Raw genomic sequence first — 23,148 nt, 5'->3', positions numbered from 1 at the left:
GGTTTGTTTGTTCTCAGTGTAAGCTATTGAATTGGCAGATGACATAAATCCTACACTGCTAACAAAACCAACAGAAATACTCCATGAATATTTGTTGGAGCTTTCTTTGATATTTGTTCAGAAGAAAAATTCATTTGTAAAATCTATCATGCATGTAACAATGTGCTTTTGATGGTGAAAATGGTTTGATAAGTATTACTAGGTGTTTTTTCTGCTGCTTTATACAGCATGGTCTTTGTTAAAGATGAATGTTCTGTAGAAATGAGATTCTATTACTGTCATTGAGGATGTTCATGTCTAAGGTAAACTTAGGGTTCTGAAAATGCATTTTTTCCCTAGTTTTGAGTTGTTTTCGCAATGTAAGGAACTGAAAGCTTGAAGAGAAAAAGTGGTACAGGTCTCAGTTTGTTAACAAAAACTGGATGCAAGGTATTTCTCGTTTTGGCAGTTTTCCACACAGTGAGTTGCAAGGCAAGAACTAGACTCTTTCAATAGAGATTTATTATATGTAAAAACTCATGAATAGTTTTCTAAAACTGAAGTCATGAAACTGAATTTGATTCTGTTTTAATTTAATCTGGTATTGGCTACAAGTCAAAGGTATTTAAAAAGAAAGGAAAGCAAAACAAACAACAATGATTGAGACTGTATCTGTCTTTTGCATGCTTAAAGATTGTGTGTTCAGTTATTTTAATTGATGGGTATCTGTATCAAATTTTCTTCTTTTTGTCATTGGCTTCTAATTGCAGAGGTATGTACAGTGCCTATGAGTAGGTGCACACATAACGTGTATGTATTTCAAAGCAATACAAATCAAAGTACAACAGAAAGGAAAGCTGGACTAGATTCTGGATGCAGCATTGAAAGGCATTTAGATCTGACTGGTTTGCTTTGAGAAATCAATTATGCTGCAGTAAGTAATTATCTGAATCTAGTACAACCCAAATTACTTAAATAGTAAAATGATAAGTATATAGTCTTATATTTACTTAAAACATTTTAATCTAATGAGATGTTTGCTTATGCAAGCCCATAAAAATAATGAGTTGGTAAATAGGCAAATAACCAGTTTACTCTACATGCATTTCTATTACTGTTTGGTTTTATATGATTATTATGCCTACTAGCTAGTCTTTGATATTTATTATTTAATATAGCCATATTTATTATTTAATATAGCCAGGTGTAGCTATTTTTAAACTTATTTTTGAAACCATAATGGATGTTGACATAAAAATCATGTTTTGATATTTTTTAATGTATATTGTTTTAAAGTTGTTTTAATTTAGATCTTTAGGGAAATAATGTGTGAATAGCGTAAAATATTAAAATTTTAAAATCTGCCTAAGGAGAAAAATTTTATACTACTCACCTATAAATATGAGTGCATGTTACCAAATATTATTAGTCTGTTATCTTTTATACTTGCTGACTTTCCAAAATATTGAGAGTAGATTGTCTTATGAAATTCCTGCAGACCACCCATCCAACTCATAAAACCTGTGTTCATAACTTAGGGGCACTTTGTTTAAAGCAAATGTAGAAGATTGTCCCATGACAAAGGCATATGGCTGTGTAGTGTGAAGACACTTGCTCTACCTTTTTTTTTTTTTTAGAATAGGATTTAAGAAAAGCTTGTCCTTTTTGTGCTGGAATCAGTGCAGGAGCTTCATCATCAAACCCTGAGGACCTCTTTCCCCCTCCATCCTGTAGTAGTCAGCAATAACAGTAATATTTCAGAAGCTCTGTCTAACTGTAATTTCTAAATGCCTATATGTTTTTATATTTTTTTTCCTTAGTGGTTTGCTTTGATGCCAAGATAAACTTTGATGACAATGCAGAATTTAGGCAAAAAGAAATATTTGCCATGGATGACAAGTCTGAAAATGAGCCTATAGAGAATGAAGCTGCCAAATATGACTTAAAATATATAGGACTGGATGGAAATATTGCTTGCTTTGGTAAGAACAAATAAATCCAAAAAAACATTTGAAGACAATTCATACTTGTTCAATGTATAGACTTTGTTTAAATTCTGACATTCAATCCACCTGTGATACCAGTTTATTTTTCTGAGGCTGTCTGCCCTTCCACAAGTTCTTGCAGGACTGAAACTGAAATTGTGTTGAAGACGTGGTAAAGGCTACAGCAGGCAGACAGGGCATGTGGGTTGTCAAAGAGAAGGCAGGCTGAATGGAGGGCCTTTGGGGTTTCTATGTTTTGAACTTTTAAGCTGATTCAATTGATCTTTCCAGTAAATAAAACACAAAAAGACATTAAAATTTGATTAGTTTTCAGAAATGTGTCTGTGTTACTTAGAAGGCACTTTGAAAGCTTGTGTGTAAAAACAAGATATTCCCTCTTACAAATAAATATCAAACTTCATTTCTGTTTAAGAGAAGTTTCTGAAAAAGCTGCTTGGTTATTAAAAGGAAAATAACATTTACTGTTTTATTTTTCTGTAAGATAGGAATTAATCTTCTGTTTAGAAGAGACAATAAAAACATGACTTGTTTTAGAAAATGTCCGGAGCTCACACTGCTTAAATATGTACTCCAACCACAAATCTAGAAGATCCTTTTAGACCGGAGCAAACACAAAACAGAAGGCAGGTTTAGGAGTGCCTGATACTTGTTACTTGTCCCTAGAATTTAGTTGTCTGTTTTACAGTAATACAAAGCTTGATCTATTGTTATCACAACAGAGGGGAACTCATGATGGGATCACTGTTTCCAGAAGTTTCTCCTTTTTTTTTTTTTTTTTTTTTTTTTTTGAAACAGAAGTTTTTGTATTTCTCCAGCTTCCATTGCAGTGCTCAAATGTGCCTAGTGGAAGGTGCATTTATAAGTCCTAAAACTCATACAACTATAACAAATTCTAAATGCTTGGTGTGTATGCAACTGATTTTAAACTATGTATTGTGATGGATATCCTTGAATAGGCACTGAACTATTGAGAAATATTTGCATAACATTTTGGGCCTTATTATTTTGGTTGCTCTGTTATGTTTTTAATCCTTTTCACAAATCAGATGTTTCCAATTGCAGTGAATGGAGCTGGTCTTGCAATGGCAACTTGTGATATAATATCCTTGAACGGTGGAAAGCCAGCCAACTTCTTGGATCTTGGTGGTGGTGTGAAAGAAGCACAGGTGTATCAAGCGTTCAAACTGCTGACTGCTGATCCAAAGGTAAAATAATAATAATAATAAAATAAATTGGTTTAGGACAGGGAGCTTCCCTGCGCAATACAGTTGTGTTATAGATCTATGTATACAGTATGCTGAAAATACAGCTAACAGTGTAAAGGTAGAGGATGAGTTATTAAAGGAACTGTTGGAAAAGAAAATGATTTAACTGAGCCAATGGATTGACTTTTCAGTTCCTAATCCACATGTGGATTTGCTAGTCAGCCTTGAGCGGGCACTTTTTCAAGGTAGTTCAACAAAGAAATGCAGGTGTGGTATAGTTGGGCATTGCAGTGCTGAACTTTGTGCATCTGACTCCTTAAGGGGAATTTGTGAGGATACATAGATACATACGTTTCCTTCTCACAGTAAGTGAGAAGGAAAATTTGAGTTAAGCAAAACATTAATTCCTTGAGGTTTCTACAATATCTGATTCTATACTACAGGATATGCAGTGTTTAATTAACATTCACAGGCTGCTATCCTATCCTGGTGCACTGTTTCTTTTGCAGATGGAGGTGCAGTTTCTCTTTTCCTGAACAGGAGAAGGCTTGAGCCTGTGTGTGATGTGCATAGTTGTTTCTAGAGATCCATGTTAGTGTGCTGAGGTCATTGGCCCATGTTTGCAGACAGAAACAGAATAGCTACTAAGAGAATATTGATCAGGCGTAGGCACTGGAGTGGTGCCAGCTGACCAGCCTTGCCGACGTGGAGTTACGCTTTTGTGTAGCTGGGACCGAAGTTGCCATAGATTTTTCTTTTACTAATAAAAATCTGTCAAAGCGCTTTGGTCATCTTATCTATCTCTTGTACCTAAGCATCTCTAGTGAAGTCCTAATTTCAACATTTTATATTTTTGTGGATCTCTGTCTTTTTTTTTTTTTTTTCTTGTGCTTCTATCCCCTCTCCTTACTTTTAATGTATGTATAATATAAGTTTATCTAAGTACCACCTTTGTATGAAAACTGCATCAGTGGACTTGAGATACATTCTGGAATATATGATAGTTACATGGAATATAGGAAGGATTTATTTCTTGGAAGGAATATATAATACAATAGACACCTTCATTGTCTAATGCTAGTAGACACTTATACTTGCATTCATTTGTGTGAGTTCTGCACTGCATGCTTGGTGTGATAATCAAGGTTTGGCTGAGATGTAATTTAGTTCTAAAACCTGTATTAGTGGTGGAGAAGCAGGTGTGGTAAAGTCTTAGATACACAACTTAGCTCATGATTATCACTATGCTAAACAAGTTTTTTGTCTGCTACAGCACAAACAGCAGGTATTAATTTTGCTGAAGAAAAACGAGTTTAAACAATCTTAAAAAGAAAAAAGGACATTTCAGTAGCTCTCAGCTATATGATGTCTACATATCCAACATTTGACTTGTGAATGCATCCTCCTTCTATTCTATATTCTCCTATTTAACACTAGCAGCTTTAACTAAAAATAGTGAAGCTGTGCTAGTTGGGACAGTGGGGGCAAAGCAAAAGGTAGAATGGAAAAGACCTGAAATAGTCACTTATGCTTGTGTCTGTGTAGCCAGCTATAGTTATGCCATTCCTGGCTTTTTGACTGGCCCAAAATGTAGAAGGCTTAGCCTAAATGCATCATAACTCATTCCTCATTCATTTGTTGCCTCCTCTCTCTTCCTTTTGAATGCCTTTTCTGATTGTGGTATGTGGTTTGTTTTTTTTTCACACCTTTTCTACACAGGAAAAAATCACAGAACAGCCCTGTTGCATTTCTTTTTTATTTGTTCTCTCTATTGCGCTCCAGGATGAAGGGTGAGGATGATTGCTGAGAGTACCACTGGACTCTGCTATTTGGAGTGGTGCAGGGGAAGGAGGGTGCTTCTGAAAGCTTTCTGCTCTAGGAATGTAGCTCACAGAAAACTGGGATGTACGTACACAAGTGACAGCATTGTCAGCTGCAGACACTGCATTTCTGTGGAGATTTATTGCCATTGTCCATTTTTAAGTTATTAACTAGTTATTCTGAGTCTAGCTCTGGACATGTCCAGTCATACCACAGCTCTTATTGCTGAGAGGCTTGCCAGGTTTAAAAAAGTCATTTCTGAAGTGGTTGTCATCAGCCCTTTCAATTCAAGCACCTTTTCCCTTATTTTATGTCACTGTGATCATCAGCTATACTGTTTCAGTTGCACTTGACTTCAGGTGAAAAATGTCTCTTAATGGTAGTTGAAGAGTATGTACAAAATGAAATTAGGATTCGTGAAGGTATGCTGATATCCCAGTATGTAATAGGAGACTAATAACGCTGGCAGTTGTACCCGGCTAACATTAAAGCATTCATAGCTTTTCTTACTGCTCTGCAGTTGAATGTTAATGTATGTTTACAAACTATTAAAAAATAAGAATTCTATGTTTTGTTTTGTTCTGCTCAGAAAACATGATAAACATCCCTTATTTCCTCTTTCCATGTACTGTGTCCATTAGCTACATAAGATAATTGAATGAATCCTCTCTTTTCTTAACTAATGCTAGGTTTTCAGTCCCGTAAGTCAGTCTAATTGCTATGTTGTCTAATGTCGCATTCAAAATTTGTATCTGGTCAGTAATTTCCCTGTGACCTGTAACCTGATTCCCACTTTATTTGAGAATACAAAAACTTACTCTGGGGAACTCTGAAGCCAATTAATTGTTGTCAATGTCTCCAAAAACATGGAGCCTCTGAGGGGTGAGTAAACAAGCTACCAGTCTGCAGCACTGATTCTAGTTCCACTGAAATATGGCACTGGCAGAATTAAGGATGTTGCAAGAGAAGACATCTTCCAGAAGGAAATGTTCAACTGCTGCACTTTGAAATAGATTTCTCTCTCTCTCTCTCGTTCTCCTTAATACAAAATAGACTTCATAAAGTAAAATAATAATAATAAAATACAGATATGCCATGATTTCATTTAGTAAAGCTAGGAGATACCATTTGTGAGAAAACTGAAAGTGTTTGATAGTTTGCTGTTGGTTCAATCTGGCCGATGTCAGTGTCTATAATTCTTTAAAAAAAGAAAAAAAGTTTGTTGCAAAAGGTTACCCACTGGCTTTTGGATGGAAATGCTGTCTTTGGAGTCAGTGACCCTTTTATATTCTGCTGGTCTTGTTTGCAGCCTGCTATATCCAATCCTTCCTAGGTCAGACAGGCCATTGGCAATGGCTCTGAATTCCTTTCTTTTCACAGTCTAAATTCCAGGGTCTTTTTTTTTTTTCCTGTCTGTCTTCTTTCTCTGAGTTTGTGCAGTGTGTCTGCTCTGGCAAATGATGGGATGTTTTCCCTCTTTTCTGTTAGTCTTAGGAACAGGGAAGATGGCTGGATTCGGGGTGTTGGAGCTGCTGAAAGTTACCATACAACTGTTTGTAGGATTCAATGGTTTCCAAAAGGCTAAAGCTGAAAAAAGTCTTGTCAATTAATCTGCTGTCTGGTACATTGAAGCGTAGTCACCATCCAGCCCTCTGCTTTGGCCTGGAGCTTCTCCAACAAACACTGACACTCCTAAATTACCCACAAGTTGTTCTCTCAACTTTTTAATACGTGTTGTAGCAAGAGAAGTCTTCATGGGAAGTTTCAGATCTCAGCCTGGCTGAATCATGATTTTGAAGACCTTAGTGAGTATGGGAGCCCATAATGAGTAGGCTCTTGGTGGGATGTTTTTGGTGATGACAGGCAAAACCCAGAAGCATCTCAGCAACAACTTGAAGCAAGTCGCATCCTCTGCCTTTCTCCCCCATACTACTACAGTAGAATAAATGTAATACAGTATGGGTTACTGGTGTAAGAGAGTTGCCCATTAATGCTCTCAGAAATGTTATGTATACTTCAGATGTGTGGCCCAGGCATGGCTATAGACTTTTTTCAGATTTTAGACTGCACAGTATTCCTGTCCCTTGTTCCTTCTCCCTACTGAAATACAGGAGCTTAAAGGCCAAAACTGTTTGTTGTTTTTGTTCTTCTCCCTAAAGCTCCTTTGATGTTCTTTTGACACCTGTCCTTGATGATGCTACTAAATTGATTTATCAAATCAATTGCTGTTAACAAGAGTTTGTTTGTCATATAGGAAAAAAAATATTGACAGAATGAAAAACATTTCTCTGGAAAATATACTCTGTAGTGACATCTGTTAACTCATATCCAGGGAATAATTAATATCAAACACACACAACTTTTTTTCCCTGTAGCCATTCCCTAGTCCAAATTCAGATTATTGTTTACTAAATGTGGATTACGCTTTCTTATTCCTGTCACTTCACTTTGCCTATTTGCTTATGTCAGATGCATCTTTCTGTCCACTTTGGTGATGGGAAAAGTAATGGCACTGACGTGTCTTGCCATTAAGTGGCGTGTGAAGCAGAGGTCTCAGGGCTTTTATTTTCCAGACATCCGAGAGTGAAGAGAATTCTGAAAGAGGGTATCATTAAATCATAATTTTGCAATTCAGTTATTTTCCAGCTGTGCTTGGTGTGAAAGTAATACAGCTTATCCATCCTTATTATATAAGACATTTTTATGACTAGCTTATCCTTTTGGCTTGAGGGATTTTTAGTATTAGTTTTCTTAACGTTGCAGTCTGTTATGTGGCAACAGAAGGCATAACTCTCTACTAAGAGAAAAGCTTTGTGATACTCTTTTCTCAGGCTTCAGAAGCTGAAGGAGGGAAAAAAAAGGCTGCCTTTTATAACCTATTTGGTCTTAATTTTGAGTGAATGAATTCCAAACTAATTGGGTGAACTAGTTCAGTTTAGACAATTCCAAAAGTCTGCGAGCATTCAGGCAGCTTGGAGCATAGAGACTGTCCTGGGGTGTTGCTGCCCTCTTTGCTCTCACTCTACAACTTGAAACAAAGACTGGCTTGTAGTTTTAGGGGAGAAGGATCTTTTGAGTATGGTTTCCAACTATGCTTGACTATAAAGCAGGGGATTTTATTCTGGAAATGATGCAAAAATCTGTCTTATTTCATGAATCTGTGCCTAGCATTTGACTGTTGTGTTATAATCCTAGGCCAAAAAGGGGTTTTGGCAGTGAACCTTTTCTTAGGAGTTGCCAGGTGCCTGTTCTGTTCCCAACCAAGTGCTCCATGCAGCGTGCCCACTGAGGCGTCCCTTCAGACAGTCTTCGGGCAGTGCAGAGAGACTGGAAGAAGAAGAGGGGAATGTTGTCATGGGGTGTTCCTGGTATAGGATTGGGCATTGAGACACCACAATCGCATGAAGTGAAAATCAACAGTAATATCAGCAGCCAAGTTGTGAGTTCAGGCAGTCTGCACAGCTGTTTAATGCGGTCTGCAGAGTGTCTGTTGCAGTATTTGTCATGCCAGTCAGTCAGAATTGTCGAGTCTGACTCATCTATGAAGAGTTGCAGCTTGAACATCAAAAGCAGCATCCAGAAACAAAGGATCAGCTGATTTGATTTTCTTCTAGGGTTTTCTTGGCCCGTTGCTGAGAGTGGTTAGTGGTGGTGTTACTCGTGGTACTTCTGTGTGTATGAGAGGAGTGTGCTTTGGGGACTGGGAAGGGGGGGCTATTAAGCTTTAAAAGTCACAAGTAGGAAATAGTTCATAGACTTTTAAACAATATAAAAATTAAAACGGCTACACTTGGAGCGATAGGAAGCCTTGCCGTAGAGCACAGGCTGTCTGTGAATAGTTTATCATGCACTTCCTGCATTTCACTCCTAATTGCCAGTAGTAGATTTCTCAGTGCTGTGTGAATACAAAGCCAAAAATCAGTAGGATCAGGCAACCTTCTCTCCATCACACATGCACCCTAGGTCAGTGTGTATATAGTGGTAAAGAAAAAAAATGAAATGTAAATAGCATTCAGTTATAGATGTATAATAGTGTTAGCATTGGATTTGTTTGAATTGTCAGATTGCATGTCATTTCAGATAATGCAGAGGAACCCCATTCTTACATAGTCATTAGGAATCTTCTTGCTTTCTCATTCAAATATCATACACCCTTTACACACTTCATTACCCAGCTCTTCTTTACACAGCATGAAAAGTCTTTATGCCTTGTGTGTTTTTCTGATTCACACAAGAGGGTGAAGCATTGTATGCTGTTTTGAGTACTCTAAAAACTGTAGCTGAAGAGTTATTGTAGTGAAAAATGTCTCTGTGTTATAGGCTACGTGCCAACAGTGCTAGACCTCTGTGGTAGTGGAAGCAATTCCGAAAATTGGAACTGTGACCAGAATTCTGTTGCTTTTATCCAAGCTAGAGCACCAGCTGGCGTGCCGACTTCAATTGAAACCATCACTCTCCTTCCTCTCCTCCTCTCTCCCACATTCCCGAAGAGCACTCTGTAGGTTTTCCTTTCAGTGCTCTATGTACGAGGCCCAAGTTCAGAACTCAAAGGACCCAGTAGTTCTGCAGGTGCTTACCACAAGTGCAGTGTTCACACCTCTGAAGAGCACTCGTAGCTCCAGACAGGTGTCCAGAAATGGTGGAGTTGAGTTTACTGGGTACTTCTGAGGAAAAAAAAAAAAAAGTGCTGTGGAAATGATAAAAGTTATAACTGTTCCTTTACTGCTTATTGCATAGCCATATACTAGTGGCAGCTTCGTATTCAGCATTACTCTCATATAAATGAAATATTAAATTTTAAAAAAGAAAGTTGTAGTCAATAAACCTGTAGTCAATAAAATGTTGGTTTTGTGTCAAGATTTTGACATTTCTGTAAGGTGATGCCTAATAAATTATTGATATATCACAGTTTTCAGAAGCTGGATTTTACTGTCGTCTTAATGTTACTGCCTAATAGAATGTAGGGAGCCCTTTTAACCATTAGTTAATTCGGGTAGTCAGCCCAGTGTTGGAGGTTAATGTCAGTTGTGGTAAGGCAAGATGCAGTAAGGTTTCAAAGGAGCAAAGTTAAGTTAGTTGCTCTGAAAATTGCCCAGCAGAAAAGGTGATTGAGTCCTTCAGCAGTTTGCATAAGGAGCTTACAGGTTATACAAGCGTTTAAGAACTGCCTCAAACAAAAACTTAGCCTGAGTCTCTCAAGAAGCGTAGATTCTGCCTTGGGTCCAATGGATGGACTTGAGGTTTCTTTTCCTCTTTCAGATAGCAGCTCTAAATCTAAAGCTCTGATTAGTAGCTTTACATGGGCAATAATGCTTTGGTTTTTTAAGCCTTTGAAAGTTTAAGATCACAGGGTGACAGTTTGTAGGCCTGGAAAAGACCTATCAGAGCTCAAACATCTGGTAAAGCTGGGAAAAGTTGAAAAAGGCATATTGTATTTTCTGCATCAGTGATTTGTAGAAATACTGTGCCTTTAATGGAGAACATTGAGCACATCCATCTGCAAAGTACTAACAATCATAGTTCTTTTACAGATACTATAGGGTTTGGGCTTATTGGGGTAATTTAGGACTTTTCCCGTATTTCTATTAGTGCTATGTTGGAGAGAAAATACAGGCTAATAGAATTTGAGCAAGAATTTCTTCTAATGTGTCTTTGCAATTTCACAGGTATTAAATTAAAGTGGCTAGCCATCTTTTAGAGCACTTAAAGTATTGAAAAAGCATTCTTTCATTTCACTTAAGCATTTCTAAAGACTTATAGCATATTGCCAATATTTATTAAAATGTGAGGAAAAATATGCATTTTTTAAATGCTTAGAGTTTTCTTGATTTATTATCAAGAGTAATATATTTTTCAGGAGCATGTGTATTATTGAGTCCTAAGTAATTGGTATGTAAATATACTTTAACATGACTTTGCCATTATTTGCTGACACTGACAAGTTGAGTGCCTTTTGGCATTTTAAAGTCAGCTATAATGAATCTTAAAAGCTGGATATGAAAATAAACTTACTAAGCAAGATAGAAACTTGCAGAGATTTTGTAACCTCTTGTACAGCAGAATAGGCAACATTTACAAGCATTTCCTTTAAAGGGAAATAATGAGAAATTTGTGAAGGGATCACAATAGAAATGTAGCTGTTAGGTTTGGGTGGATGTGTGGTGAAGGAGGTGGGAGAGCTCTATCTGAACAATTTTCACACTGCCAAGTGAGACCTGTTTCCTTCAACTGGTGGATGGCTTTATATTTGGTCACTTAAATTTTTTCAAATTTTGTGTGCCAATTATCTTCTGTAATGGTGTCTCTTCTGAAATAAGTACAGAGGACTACAAACTTTCAGCTCCTCAAATAACAGTCTTACCGTTTCTAAGATTGCTGCTATGTGATCAAGATTTGTTGTATTTTTGTGCTTGTTCTGAGCTATGTTTCATGAGTGATCAGGGTGATAAAGTGTTTTTAAGGGCTTCTTCCTCCATGGAGGATTGGGACTTTTCTGAGCAATCCTTTGATGAGCCAGTAGGTCTGTGGTGGGAAGTGTTTGAGTTAAGACAATTACATGGTAATAAATTGATCATACCTATATATTACGTCAGTGTCATAGCAGCGTATTACCTGTCTCACCTCAAAACCAGGCCTAAGGCCAAGAAAGGGCAGTAGATTCAGGTAGTAAGATGGCAGGAACCACTTGCACTGGAAAATGTCCACTGCTGGGGCTGGTGGAGCAGCAGTGGTGGAAGTGGATATCCATATACTGTTAATCTAGGTCTGTTATTTTAACTGCCAGTATTGGAAATATTGGATTAGTATGATGACTGAGGTTTATAACACTGGGGAAAGTCTTCTATTACTTAAACAAGAGAAATCTTCATCTTGAAAACTTGGCAGTGTCATCTGTAATTGCCAAATGCCTGATATCACATCCAGCGTGTGGAATATAACGTGCAGTTATGTTTGTGGGTGTTCGTATTGCCTACTTGAAGGAAATGCCGTGCATAATACATCAGAAAAGTGTTTAATCCTTTACTGTACTTTACAAATTGATTTTGAAATTTTGAAAATTTACGTGACTCATTTTACAGTTAGGATAAAAAGGGAAGATATTTTGGGAATCTTGATTTGGTAATTCATCTTGTTGAGATGAGTAGTTTATTATGAATCTATTTAGAGATCGTCTAGCATACAGAGTAATGAAAGAATAATCATTTCATAATACAAGTTCCAAATAATGTATTAATAAAGATTTTAGTTTCCCTACTTAAGCTTTTTTGTAGAGAAAATTGCATTTTATTACTCATTATTTTTAAGTGGTTTGAGGTGTTATGGCTGTCTACGAAAGTGTTTGTTCTTTCCCATCAAAAACAAGAAATCTAATCACCTCACCTCCATCTGTTCCTGCTAGAAACAGGCCTAGATGATGAACTGTATATTTCAAGTAGGTGCTTTTAGCCGTTTTTATTGGGTAGAACATGCTCTTCTTCTGACGGTGAAATGGATATCAACTGTTTTTACTTATAATTTCTGAAGCACCCTTGATGGATTGAGTACAGATAGAGCACAGGTCAGTTGAAGAATAAGACTAATTTTAGCACATATCACCTTTTTTAATCTCCAAAATGTAAAGATAATTTTCCCCATCATAAAAGTACCTTCTAAAGACTAAAGATCGTACTAAGATTTTCAGTGTAAAGGTAAGCCTAAGCTAAAGGGGGAAAAAAAGAAAGGTGGGGGAATGTGAAGCAGTGTCTTTTTTTTTTTTTTTAAATGAGCTTTTTGTCTTCTGTCTCTAAGCTGAAAAAGTGACCTAATACTGCTGTGCCGAGTTCAGTGGTTATTGGGAAAGAAGTGAAAACTATGTGAATAAATACAGCTGTATTACTTTTCTCTGTTGTGACAATTGTGCTCTGGTTTGCATCCTAATACAGGAAACAGATTATGATAGGTGATGCTGGTCTATATTACTATTAATCCCATATGCCATCTGAAATGTCTGGCATAGTGATGTGACTGAGAATAATGTGCAGGTCTGGAAGGTATGTAGCTTTTGAAATCATTGGCTTTTTTTTAGGAAAAAGATCTGTTAGAACATCCACCCATTTCTATGTAAATGGGTTGCTGAGATACAGTGCATCTTATATTTTCTGTATTCCAGTGTGTATGCTTTTTTAATACAGGAAATGTATTTTTCAGAAGTATGTAAACTTTGGTTTTGGAGCAGTATGCACTCTGTGTGTCCAATCAGAAGGATGTATTTAATTATATTCGAATAAGAAAAGTATTCCTTGGCCTGTGTTCATCCATCCATTTGCATAGCTGAGCACAGAATGATGAAAAAGCATTGGAAGAGACAAAAATTATTTGAAATATGGCTTAATGAAAGAGGGAAAAGCTATTTCTTTCCTTTGAATCTGTTTTTTTCAGGTGAGACTGAATTATTTCACAACTTCATTATTCATGCTCCAATTCAAGAAGATATTTAAACCTGTTTCAGATTTTAATATTTTATTATCTATTATTCTGAGTGGATGGATGAAGCTGAAATAAATTAGTCTATTCACTTTTAAAGCTTGTCATGTGCTTAAGTGCTTGGCAAATCAAGTCCACATCTACCACAAATGGGTACTTACTCTTGTTGCTAGAAGTTTAGCTTCATCTTCTGATAGAAAAACTATACGGTATAGGAAGATAAATATCTGGCCTCAAAATATGTGGTCTGTGTTTTACCCTTCAATATTTAACTGTACTAGACAGTACCTATAATAGGGTGTTTTCTTTATAGTAATATTTTCTCTTAATTTTACATTTCACTGTAGCAAATCACGTGTATAAATGGCAACGCGTGTGTGTCTGTGTAGATGTGTATTGTTGCTGGTTACACAAGTTGTGTGCAAATGCGTGCAACCTTTTTCATTTTTGCTGTTGAGTGTTGCTGTACTTCAGATGCCATTCCCAGATATTTAAGGGTAAGCCTGAGCAGCTGTAAGAGCTGCTGAGCACCAGATGTGCATTCCCCAGAAGCGTGGAAGAGAAGGAGCGCTCTGCTACTGCCAGCAAGTTGTCCAAGGCAAAGGATGGCAGAGCATTGGCCAAGAGTCTCCGAGTGCCTCAGTGCAAGCAACACAGCAGTCCTGCCGCCAGTGCCATCAGATGGCATTTCTCTGTGGATGACATTTGGGCTGACCACGTAAGCCAACATTCACTTTACCAGAAAAGGGAATGAAATCTGTTGTGCCAACTCATGCCAGATTGAGCTGTATTTACAAACAGGCTCCAGCTGAAAATGCCATTAAGCAAAAGTTAACATAGAGCTCTGTTGTTTCACAGAGTAGTGCCAGCTTTGTGATTAAAGCAGGAGCCTTTGCGTAAACTATTGATGCATGGTAGATTTGGAATTAATAACGATAATAGGGGAAAAGAGTAAAAGCATCTCATTAAGAAAATAGATGGCATACATGCTTATATGGTGTAGACAAGATTAAAACCTGAAAATGCTGAGAATTTCTTAACTAAATCTTGATGAAGTCACCCTCCCAGAACACTGTTATGTTCCTGTAACTGGCAAAAAGGAAAAAAAAAATCAATTACTGGGTAGAAATGAATGAATGTGCAGAGTCAATATTTTATAGTAGGCGGTGAAAGTTGAATGCCTGATGCCCGGCAAATCATTTGATTTAAAGGTTTGGGACTGCAATGCTTGACTTCTCAAGAAGAAATATAAAAGAGCAAATTACTATTTGCTGGAAAGTCACAGAAACCTTATCAGAATTGTTTAGTTCCTGCTACTCCCTGGAGGTTTTCCTCTTCAACCACTGATTGAGTATATGCTCTCTGAATTGTGAAGGATTTGTCTTTAATCAAAAATTTATGGGGCCCTATACAGTTGTCTTGTTTTTGCGTGTGTGTGTGTGTATTAGTTAGAGGAGCATCTCCAATAAGCTTTTGTTTTCACTTAGTCTTACAAACTATGTAAGTAATTGAACTGAAAAGGTAAAATAAAAGTGATTTAAACTAAGACAGCGCCTACATTTCAGCAATGTTAGCTTATCTCCCTTAATAATGTTAAAAATCTGTTTCACTTCAGTAAGAAAACAGATGAGTTCAGCCTTTCCCCTTGCAGAGGAACAGATTTTCCCTTAACTGACCACTGCAGTTTTAGGCTTTTTATCAAAGAACTTCCTTCCTCTGGTGTAGTACAAGTGGTCAGCACAGTCATTCCCTTGTGAGAAGGGAAATGAGGTCTATGGCAGTTTGAGTTTATCTAAATTAGTATTTTTGATTGCACGCTCCTTCCCTGGATGTGCACTGGTGATCATCCAGCCGGTGACAGTGAACAGCCAGGGAGCTACACTTGAAAGACCAAACGTGTAAAAACAAAAATAGATTGGGTGCCAAAACTGGCTCATTGCTAGGACCGATGAGCAGCTCCTGGAGGCCAGTGCTGGGTTAGGTAAGATTCAGTCCTTCAGGAAAACTACTTTCAGTAGTATGTTGTTTGACATAACCTTATTCAGAAGGAATTTGGTTCATTAAGGAAAACTAATGATGCCATATTGTTGCTGGAGATGATAATTTATATGTAGAAATCATCTAGTGTTAGGCTGTCCAGCAAGAAAACCAATTATGCAGCCATTGCTAGGCTATGACTAGACTTGAGTGCTGATTAAAAAGGGCTTCCTTTCTTCACTTTCATAAATCACAGGTAGTCTGTGTGCTGGGAGTTTTGATTCAGGTCCAAGAAAAAAAATGAATTTTGTGTGTGTGAATGTATTAACATATTTAATGTCTTCAGAAAAACAACAGAATTAAGCATTAATTCTAGAGAGAAATCTCCTGCAGTTCACTCTGCTTTGTGATCAAATGTGTTGTACTCTTCCACTCTGACACCTGACTTGATAATTCATTTATTTGTGAGCCTTGCTGATTTCAAGCAGCGTGTTTTACTATAGAGGACTCTGTTATGATCATGATGAAGAGCTAGTCACCAAACCTGCATTATTCATAGTTTACATTTAAAACCATAGGAGCAGCTTTAACACCAATTTGTTCGCAGCAGCCAGTAGTATTAGTGGCATGCTAGTATTAGTGCTGCCATCCCACACTGAGAGGTCTGCTTTTCATGTCTGTGATTACGTGGATTGCTAGCAATACGGGATCATCCCATTGAGCCAAGAAGAGCTTGTCCAGCATTAAATCCTCAGGTGCAGCATCTTGGTATGTAAATCAAAGCTGCTCTACTGTTGCACCAACTTGATGATCAAAATGTTGAATTTAAGTGTTGAATTTAACTGTGTGGTGGATAAAAGAGCACAAAGTACTTCTGTGCTATTTAGGCAACAATGGTCATGACTACTAAATTGCTTTTGTTATTCCCTGAACTTGGTTTAGGCCCAATTGTTTCTCTCTTGAAGTCTCTCATTTTCCCACTGCTTACAGTCAGTGGTACCATAATACTGCAAGAGAAGTCTCAATACAACTCTCAACAGAGGAATATGGTATTCTGAGTTCCCATTATTGCTGATGAATCCAATGCTGTGTTTGTGGTGTATTTTTTCTCTCGTAGGAGAAGAGATGAAAACTTCTTAGAGAGAATAATTGCATTATCTCAATTCCTTTTCTGTTTCTGATATACTTTTATCAACTGATTTTTTTTTTCCCCAAATAAATGCCTGAAATTAATTACTATAATGTAAAAGGAAACACTGGTTTCATCTGTTTTCCTCTCCCCAGCTGCATTATATGTACTCGGGCAATTTTTTGGGTTACTTTGGGGAACTGTATTCGCAGAAAGGAAGGAGTGGTTTTGGAAGTCAGATTTTTACATTCCCTCTGAACACTGGGGAGGAGGGGTTGGTTGGGCTTTTTTAAAAAGCATTTGTCAGGCCGGAACAGCTCTAGAGGCTTTAAGTAAAGCGCTGATTGCCCTGTCAGTCAGGGCACGGAGGAACGTGGAACTTCACGGATTGATGCTTGACAGAATAATTAGAAAACTGTCACTTGAAGTAACCACTCTGGTGTTCCCTAAAGAAACGTGCCCATGCCAAATGTGTGCTGTCCAAATCTAGAGGTTAAATGTTCAGTAAGACAAAACATAGCATGTCACCAGAGAAAATTACTTCCAACATGCTGTGGAAGTGATGCTCCTCAAGCCCCTAAACAGTGACTGCACAGTTTATTGAACTTACCTGCTTTGATCTTGCTCGTGTATTCAAGAGCTTTCCTGTCCTGAACTATGGGTTTAACGTAGCAAGGCACTGAGGCATTATCTAATACTTCAGGTAACACAGGGTCTTGAAGGGTTTGAGGCAAAAGCACTTAAAGCTCTAACAATGTTTTCCAATTCTGTAAAGGTTTTGCAGCAATTCTCCAAGTATTTCCGAGTACCTTTCAGTAGCACGAGCAGAGGCAGCTACTGGCACAGCTTCCTTCTTAATTGCTGGACTGTAAGGAAGCTTGGGTGGGTTTTTCTCTTTTGGGCTGCTTCGGAGGAGTGCAGGAGAGGGGTTGTGACATTTCAGTGTGGTTTGGTTTTAATTTGTGTTAGTGCTACATCACCTGTGTGGAGGCACATCGGAAATGCCTGATTCACAGCATGGAGTTTAAGGGATAATGGACATTTCATTTAGTATTTTACTGAGCTGCTTATGGATCCTTTATATAGTAAATATAAAGGATAATTTGAGATCTGAGTTGCAGGCATACATTTCCCTATTGATTTGGAATATTATAAAAACCTGTGCTTTATTTTTATCACTCCGAAGCTTAAGATCAGTTCATACATGATCGTGGTTCCCTGATTACTTGTTAACTGTAGGGCTGAGTCTTGGATCTTGCAATTCTCCTGGTAGAGGAAAACCCGCTTGAGTAAGTTTGAGTGAGTGAGTTATGGACGCTTGGGTTGCATTTCTCAACCTTGGTTCTGGGGCTGCTGAGACTGTATTTGCAATGGATCTGTCAATCAGAAGCAGAGGTGTCTTTTCCTTGAATGCTGGAGGTATTGAAGGTCACTGCTTCTATGGATTTAACTAAGCATAATTTTCAAATTTCTTTTTTCAGCATTATAGATGAAATTTCAAAGCTGTCACAGGAAGAGATTTATTTCCATGAGCAGTCAAGGTCTGATTCTCCTCACAATGAAATATTTCTGTTAGTTACCCAACTCCTGGTACTCGAGTGTTAGTAGTGCTGTTTTGCATTCCTCCAACTACAATCAGACTAGGTTTTTAATACCTGCTCAATTATTTCTTGTGCAGAGTGAACTAAACATTTTTTTTCACAGGTACTGCATGTGTGCAGTTTTGTACATGCATATATACCCAGTCTTTGGAAGTGTTCACATAGTTGTGAATTTTAAAGGCGTATATCACATGCTGGTATTGTGACAGTTTGTGAACGTGGGGTTTGTTTTCACAAACTGTAGATTCCTCTCTGGTTTTATTTTCCAAATAGTATTTATGACTGTAATACTTGTGGTGTTTTTACAGCTTCAGTTTTCCAGAAGAAAACTGGCAGGGACCATAAAGTAGGGCCACCAAGAAACTATTAAAAATGCCTTGTTGGCAGTTTGGGGTTCCAGATACCTTGCTAACATGGTAGGATTCCTGTAGTCACAGCAGCAAATCTTGGAAAATTTGAGCAGGAGGACAAGAGGAGGGGTCTCATACCTTCCTGGAACAATTGGAGTAATTTCAATCAGAACAGAAAAGCCAGCAGGAAGAGATAAGACAAGGGGAATCTGGTTCTTGGGATTTAGGACTGAAGGCAGAGAGCCTGTTGGATACAGGACTTGCCTCATGCCTAAGGTGATATTCTAGAACATAATCCTTCGTTTTGGGGTGTGTATGAGAGGTCCAACTTCTACTAACCTGATGTCATGTCGCAGAGATGGAAATTTTTGAGCTGGCTGCCTGCAGGGGGAAACAATAAGGTTTCTCCTTAGTCTGGTTTGTAGTACAATGCAGCACTGGCTGTCCACTAGATAAAGGTAGTTGGTATAGCCACAGATGTATCTGACATTTCAGTACAGGTTTGTTTTTTTTTTCCCCTCAAACCACACTTCAGGTTTCAAAATAATAATACTTAAACTAAGTTTTCACTGACTCAACCCCTCACGTGCTGCATCAGTGACAGAATTGTTTCTATAGAAACTGAGTTCCTCAGAAAATCAAAAACATTAAGCTTAAACCAAATTAATTGTATGAAATAAAATGTGATGGTGCATACGCTATATCTTTATGATTATTGTTGCTCCTGGAGGGAAATCCACGCAGCACACGTATGTCTCTGGCACCCCTAAGAGTTGTCATTCCAAGCTCACAGCAGTGAAATCTTTATAGGTTCCCATATCATTACCTATTAATTTTTATTCTTTTTTTCCATCACTTATACCAGTTTTTTGCATATGTTCCGTACACATTTTTATCGTGACAATCTCATGTAAACTCCCCTTATCTTGCTCCTATTTTCCAGCCCAGAGTTTTTTCAAGTTCTACCATACCCTTCCTACCCTGTTAAAAATTTTTAAAGGAGGTGATGAATTTTGATTGCAGTTGGTAAATATGTGAATAGGGAGAACTTTTATTTCCTATCCTTTTAAGCCATTCCCATGTAGGTTTTGATAAATTGGACCTGGCATAAATCCATTCATTTTCTCACTTTGTAAAACTTCTGTGTCTGAATAAAACAAAGAGAACATTAAAAATAGTAAGGGAGGGGTTGAAAAGGTTATGGGTAAGTGTTTTGGGGAAAAAAAAAAAAGACCTCAATTACTGAGGCAAAACCATTTCATAGTCTTGCCCACACTTATTTCCTTTGACTCATTTTGGATATTACTTTTTTAGAGTTAATATTTTATGGTTAATCTCTTTGTAGCTTTTATTGCAGAAAGCAAGAGATAAATTTCTTTCTGTGCTTATTAATTTTCTATCATTTTTTCCTCAGTCAACACGCTATGTTTCTGTCTTATCTTAAAAGCAAGCTTTCTCAGTGCTGGAGTAAATTTTCTAATTGAATACATCCAGTTGGCATTCTAATAGCTTGTCAATTTGCACATGTTGTCTGACAGCTAGCCCTGTTGCCTTCACAACTAATGCTAGTTGAGTGCCAGTATAAATGAATATTATAATAGTCCGATATTATGTCTAGTCTTCTCCTAAATGTAATGTCAACATTTTTCTGAATTGTGCTGTTTTCCTCAAAGAAAAATGATCGAGAAATAATGAAATCTTGCTTTGTTTGTCATATGTAGACAACCCTACAAAGATTTTTTCTTTTTCTTTTGAATGTCAGAGAATTCAAGTTGTGAGTGCAAGTCTTATTAGCCAGAGTACGACAGTAGGAAAAGAATGTAAACTTCAATGTCCATTCAAAATACTAAGAGAATGAAAAAGAAAAAGGCAAAGAAAGGCTGCCCTTTAAATGATTGATAGGCTGTTCTGGAACAGGTACAGTCTAAATTAGACACTTTGGGATAATTGACTTTCTGAATGAATGTAGATTAAATTTGATGATGTCACCATTTGAATAAAGACATCTGGTTTGGCTTTATTTATTCTGGTTTGTTCAGTTGGAATCCAAAGATGATAAAGCAAGTACTTTGCTATGTATCATGACTTTCCAAAAAACTGATACGTGGTTTGGAGGAAAAACAAGTTCTTACAGGCTGTACCACTTTGGTGTACAAAGTATTTCCATGTGAGCATTGAGTTTATTGGGCCATTGGAAAAGATTCATAATTGTTTACATCACAGTACTGAATAGAAGCCCTGGCCGAAATCAAGGTCTCTTACTCAGAATCCTGCAGTAAAGAGATTTTCCTTTTCCTTAGCATTCTGGTCTAAACAGATGAAGCAGGAAAAGCGAATGGTCTCTGGAAGCATCATGACTTTCCCAAGGTTACACAAATCTCAGTGGCAGAGCCTGCATTAGAAGCTGGATCATGTGGCTTTGAGCTGTGTGGTGCCACCTCTGCTGGACCATGTGGTCTTCTAATGCAGGGTGTCACTGGGGCTGAGTTTTGGAGAAGGAAGTTTAAAAAGTACGTGTATTTATTTTGGTATCAAAAATCACTGCCATCTTCAGCAGCTGTGTGGAGTAATAGTACTTCCTCTATGCTGTTGTTTTTTCTGTGGCAGAAAGAAACTAATAAAAACTGTTCTCGTTATTTTATTTATTTTTTTTTTCTGACGTGCTGGCTGAAGAAGGTTTGATATCAGTATTTTGTCAAGAACTTTAGTGAACTGACAGGAAAGGAGATGTTATTTATTAGTATCTAAAACAAATAAATGCAAATAAACACAAATAAATACTACTGTTTTGCAAAGCTGAGGAGAATCCCTATAAAGCAAAGTCACTTTCATTTCATTTCATCTGTCTGGTTTGTTGAAATAGTGGCCTATGAAGAGAAAAAGGTTACTTTTTGAGATTTAATGCTCTGAAAATTTACAGGCATGATGCTTAAGCAGTAATAAGTGGAGCATTAAGGCATTTCTGGGGATTAATGACTGGCTGGGAGGAGTTGATGGCTCAAAGAATAGCTAAGGACCATTAACCTCCACTGGTCATTAATCTTGGAAGACTGCCTTGAATGCTGAGGTCATTATTGCTATTAGAAAATAAATATTTGAGGAGGGGAAGAGAGGAAGGATCATACATACTTCTAAAATACATGGTTTGAATGGCTTAGTAGCTACCTCGTGACTATTGCGTGTCATGCTAGGCGAACGGTCACTAGCAGTGTTAATCTACAAGCTTAATAATAGTTTTGATTTCCACTGCTTAGGTTGCCTTTATTATATTCACTAATTCAGGCTATAACATTGGGATAAATACAGCCTCAGAAACGTGAATGTAATGTGTGCAGCTGCATGGTTAGAGAACAGGCCACAAAACAGTGCTTCTGACTTTGCTTTCATGCTTAAATGGGATGTCGTGGCTGCCACGAAATACCCTTTCTTCTGCAGATTCCCTGTTTAGGCACATGGTGCATGCTTGTGTCTCGTTTCCCTGACCCTGTCAAGGGATGTATCTTTCCTTGTCTTCAGCAGTGGTGTTCTCTACAGTTCTTTTGCAGAATAGTATGGTATAGCATTTTATTGCCAGCTATTCGGGCTGCCTCTGTATATGAAAAGACCTTAAAAGTGGCCTTCTGTCTCTCAAATACAAGTGAAAATCAAGCTGGTAATGCTGCTGCTCTTTGCAATTTGTGACCTTCAGCTGCAAGCCACAGAACAGCGTCACCTGGAATAGTGGATGCACAGAGTTAACTGGAAACAGATGTTTCTAGCGACCTCCAAAATGCAGTGCTTTTGTACACTGTTTGTACAGCGTTTACAACATGAGTATTTTGCATCCTTACTGCACTTTGCCCTAATAAAGGGGTAACACCAGCTGAAAGTCAGTTTATCTTTGTTAGGGTTGTAATGCGTAGGGTTACAAAACTGAGCAAATAAAACATTTGCTATTTTTTTCATCTGTTTTGATCCATTCAGCATAGCTTTTTGTAGATGCTTAAGTTATTTTCTAGGTTAAACTTCCCTCCTCTCAAGTTCTCCCATTGCAATGAGCTGTCAAGGGAGCAGCTCATGGATATACTGATGATCAGTCATCTGTTCTTTGCATATATAGGTTACTGCTGCTTTGGTGTTCCTCAGGATGATGCTATGTCACTCTCTTATTCTCAGCACCGTAAATTACTTGTGACTTCATAAATGCTACATTTTGACAAGATTTTCAGTTCACTTGAAAATGTGTGTTACTCTGTATTAGGTACCACTTTCAGGACAATGTGTCCAACCTTTTAGGACTACTGAAGGTCAGCGGAAGAATTTGGAGGGTTATCTTTTGATATTAGGCATAGTTATTCCTGCTAAAAACTGGAAAACCCTTTGCTCACATTCAGCACTTGCTTAAATAAATGGAAGATTCTCTTTGGATTCTGGGAAGCTGCAGAGGAGGTTTTGGAGTGGCAGATAGAGGATAACGTGTCTCATTTTATCTTTGTCTCAGTTGAGGAAGCACCTGCTGTATGCTCCTGTCATTAGGTATTCACTCACCAGGAATGCTTAGAGAAATTAAGAGACAGGATGCTCAAGGCATGTATGAAGACGGGTCACCTAAGGTATAACCTTTATGGTGTTACCTTT

At 37.7% G+C, this 23,148-nt stretch overlaps 1 protein-coding gene across 1 annotated transcript in view; it reads left to right on the top strand.

Annotated features, from left to right (window-relative positions):
- SUCLG2 (succinate-CoA ligase GDP-forming subunit beta) overlaps window positions 1-23,148 on the top strand; it is a 111,312-nt gene that overhangs the window by 63,609 nt on the left and 24,555 nt on the right. Inside the window, exons 8-9 of the mRNA XM_032194126.1 lie at window positions 1,800-1,961; window positions 3,048-3,190. Of these exons, the coding sequence (XP_032050017.1) occupies window positions 1,800-1,961; window positions 3,048-3,190 (305 nt within the window). The remainder of the gene's footprint in view (window positions 1-1,799; window positions 1,962-3,047; window positions 3,191-23,148) is intronic.

This window comes from Aythya fuligula, chromosome 10, assembly GCF_009819795.1.
Source record: "Aythya fuligula isolate bAytFul2 chromosome 10, bAytFul2.pri, whole genome shotgun sequence".
Taxonomy (NCBI): domain Eukaryota; kingdom Metazoa; phylum Chordata; class Aves; order Anseriformes; family Anatidae; genus Aythya; species Aythya fuligula.
Note: the sequence above shows the minus strand (reverse complement) of the source record. Positions and strands in the feature narration are given on the sequence as shown.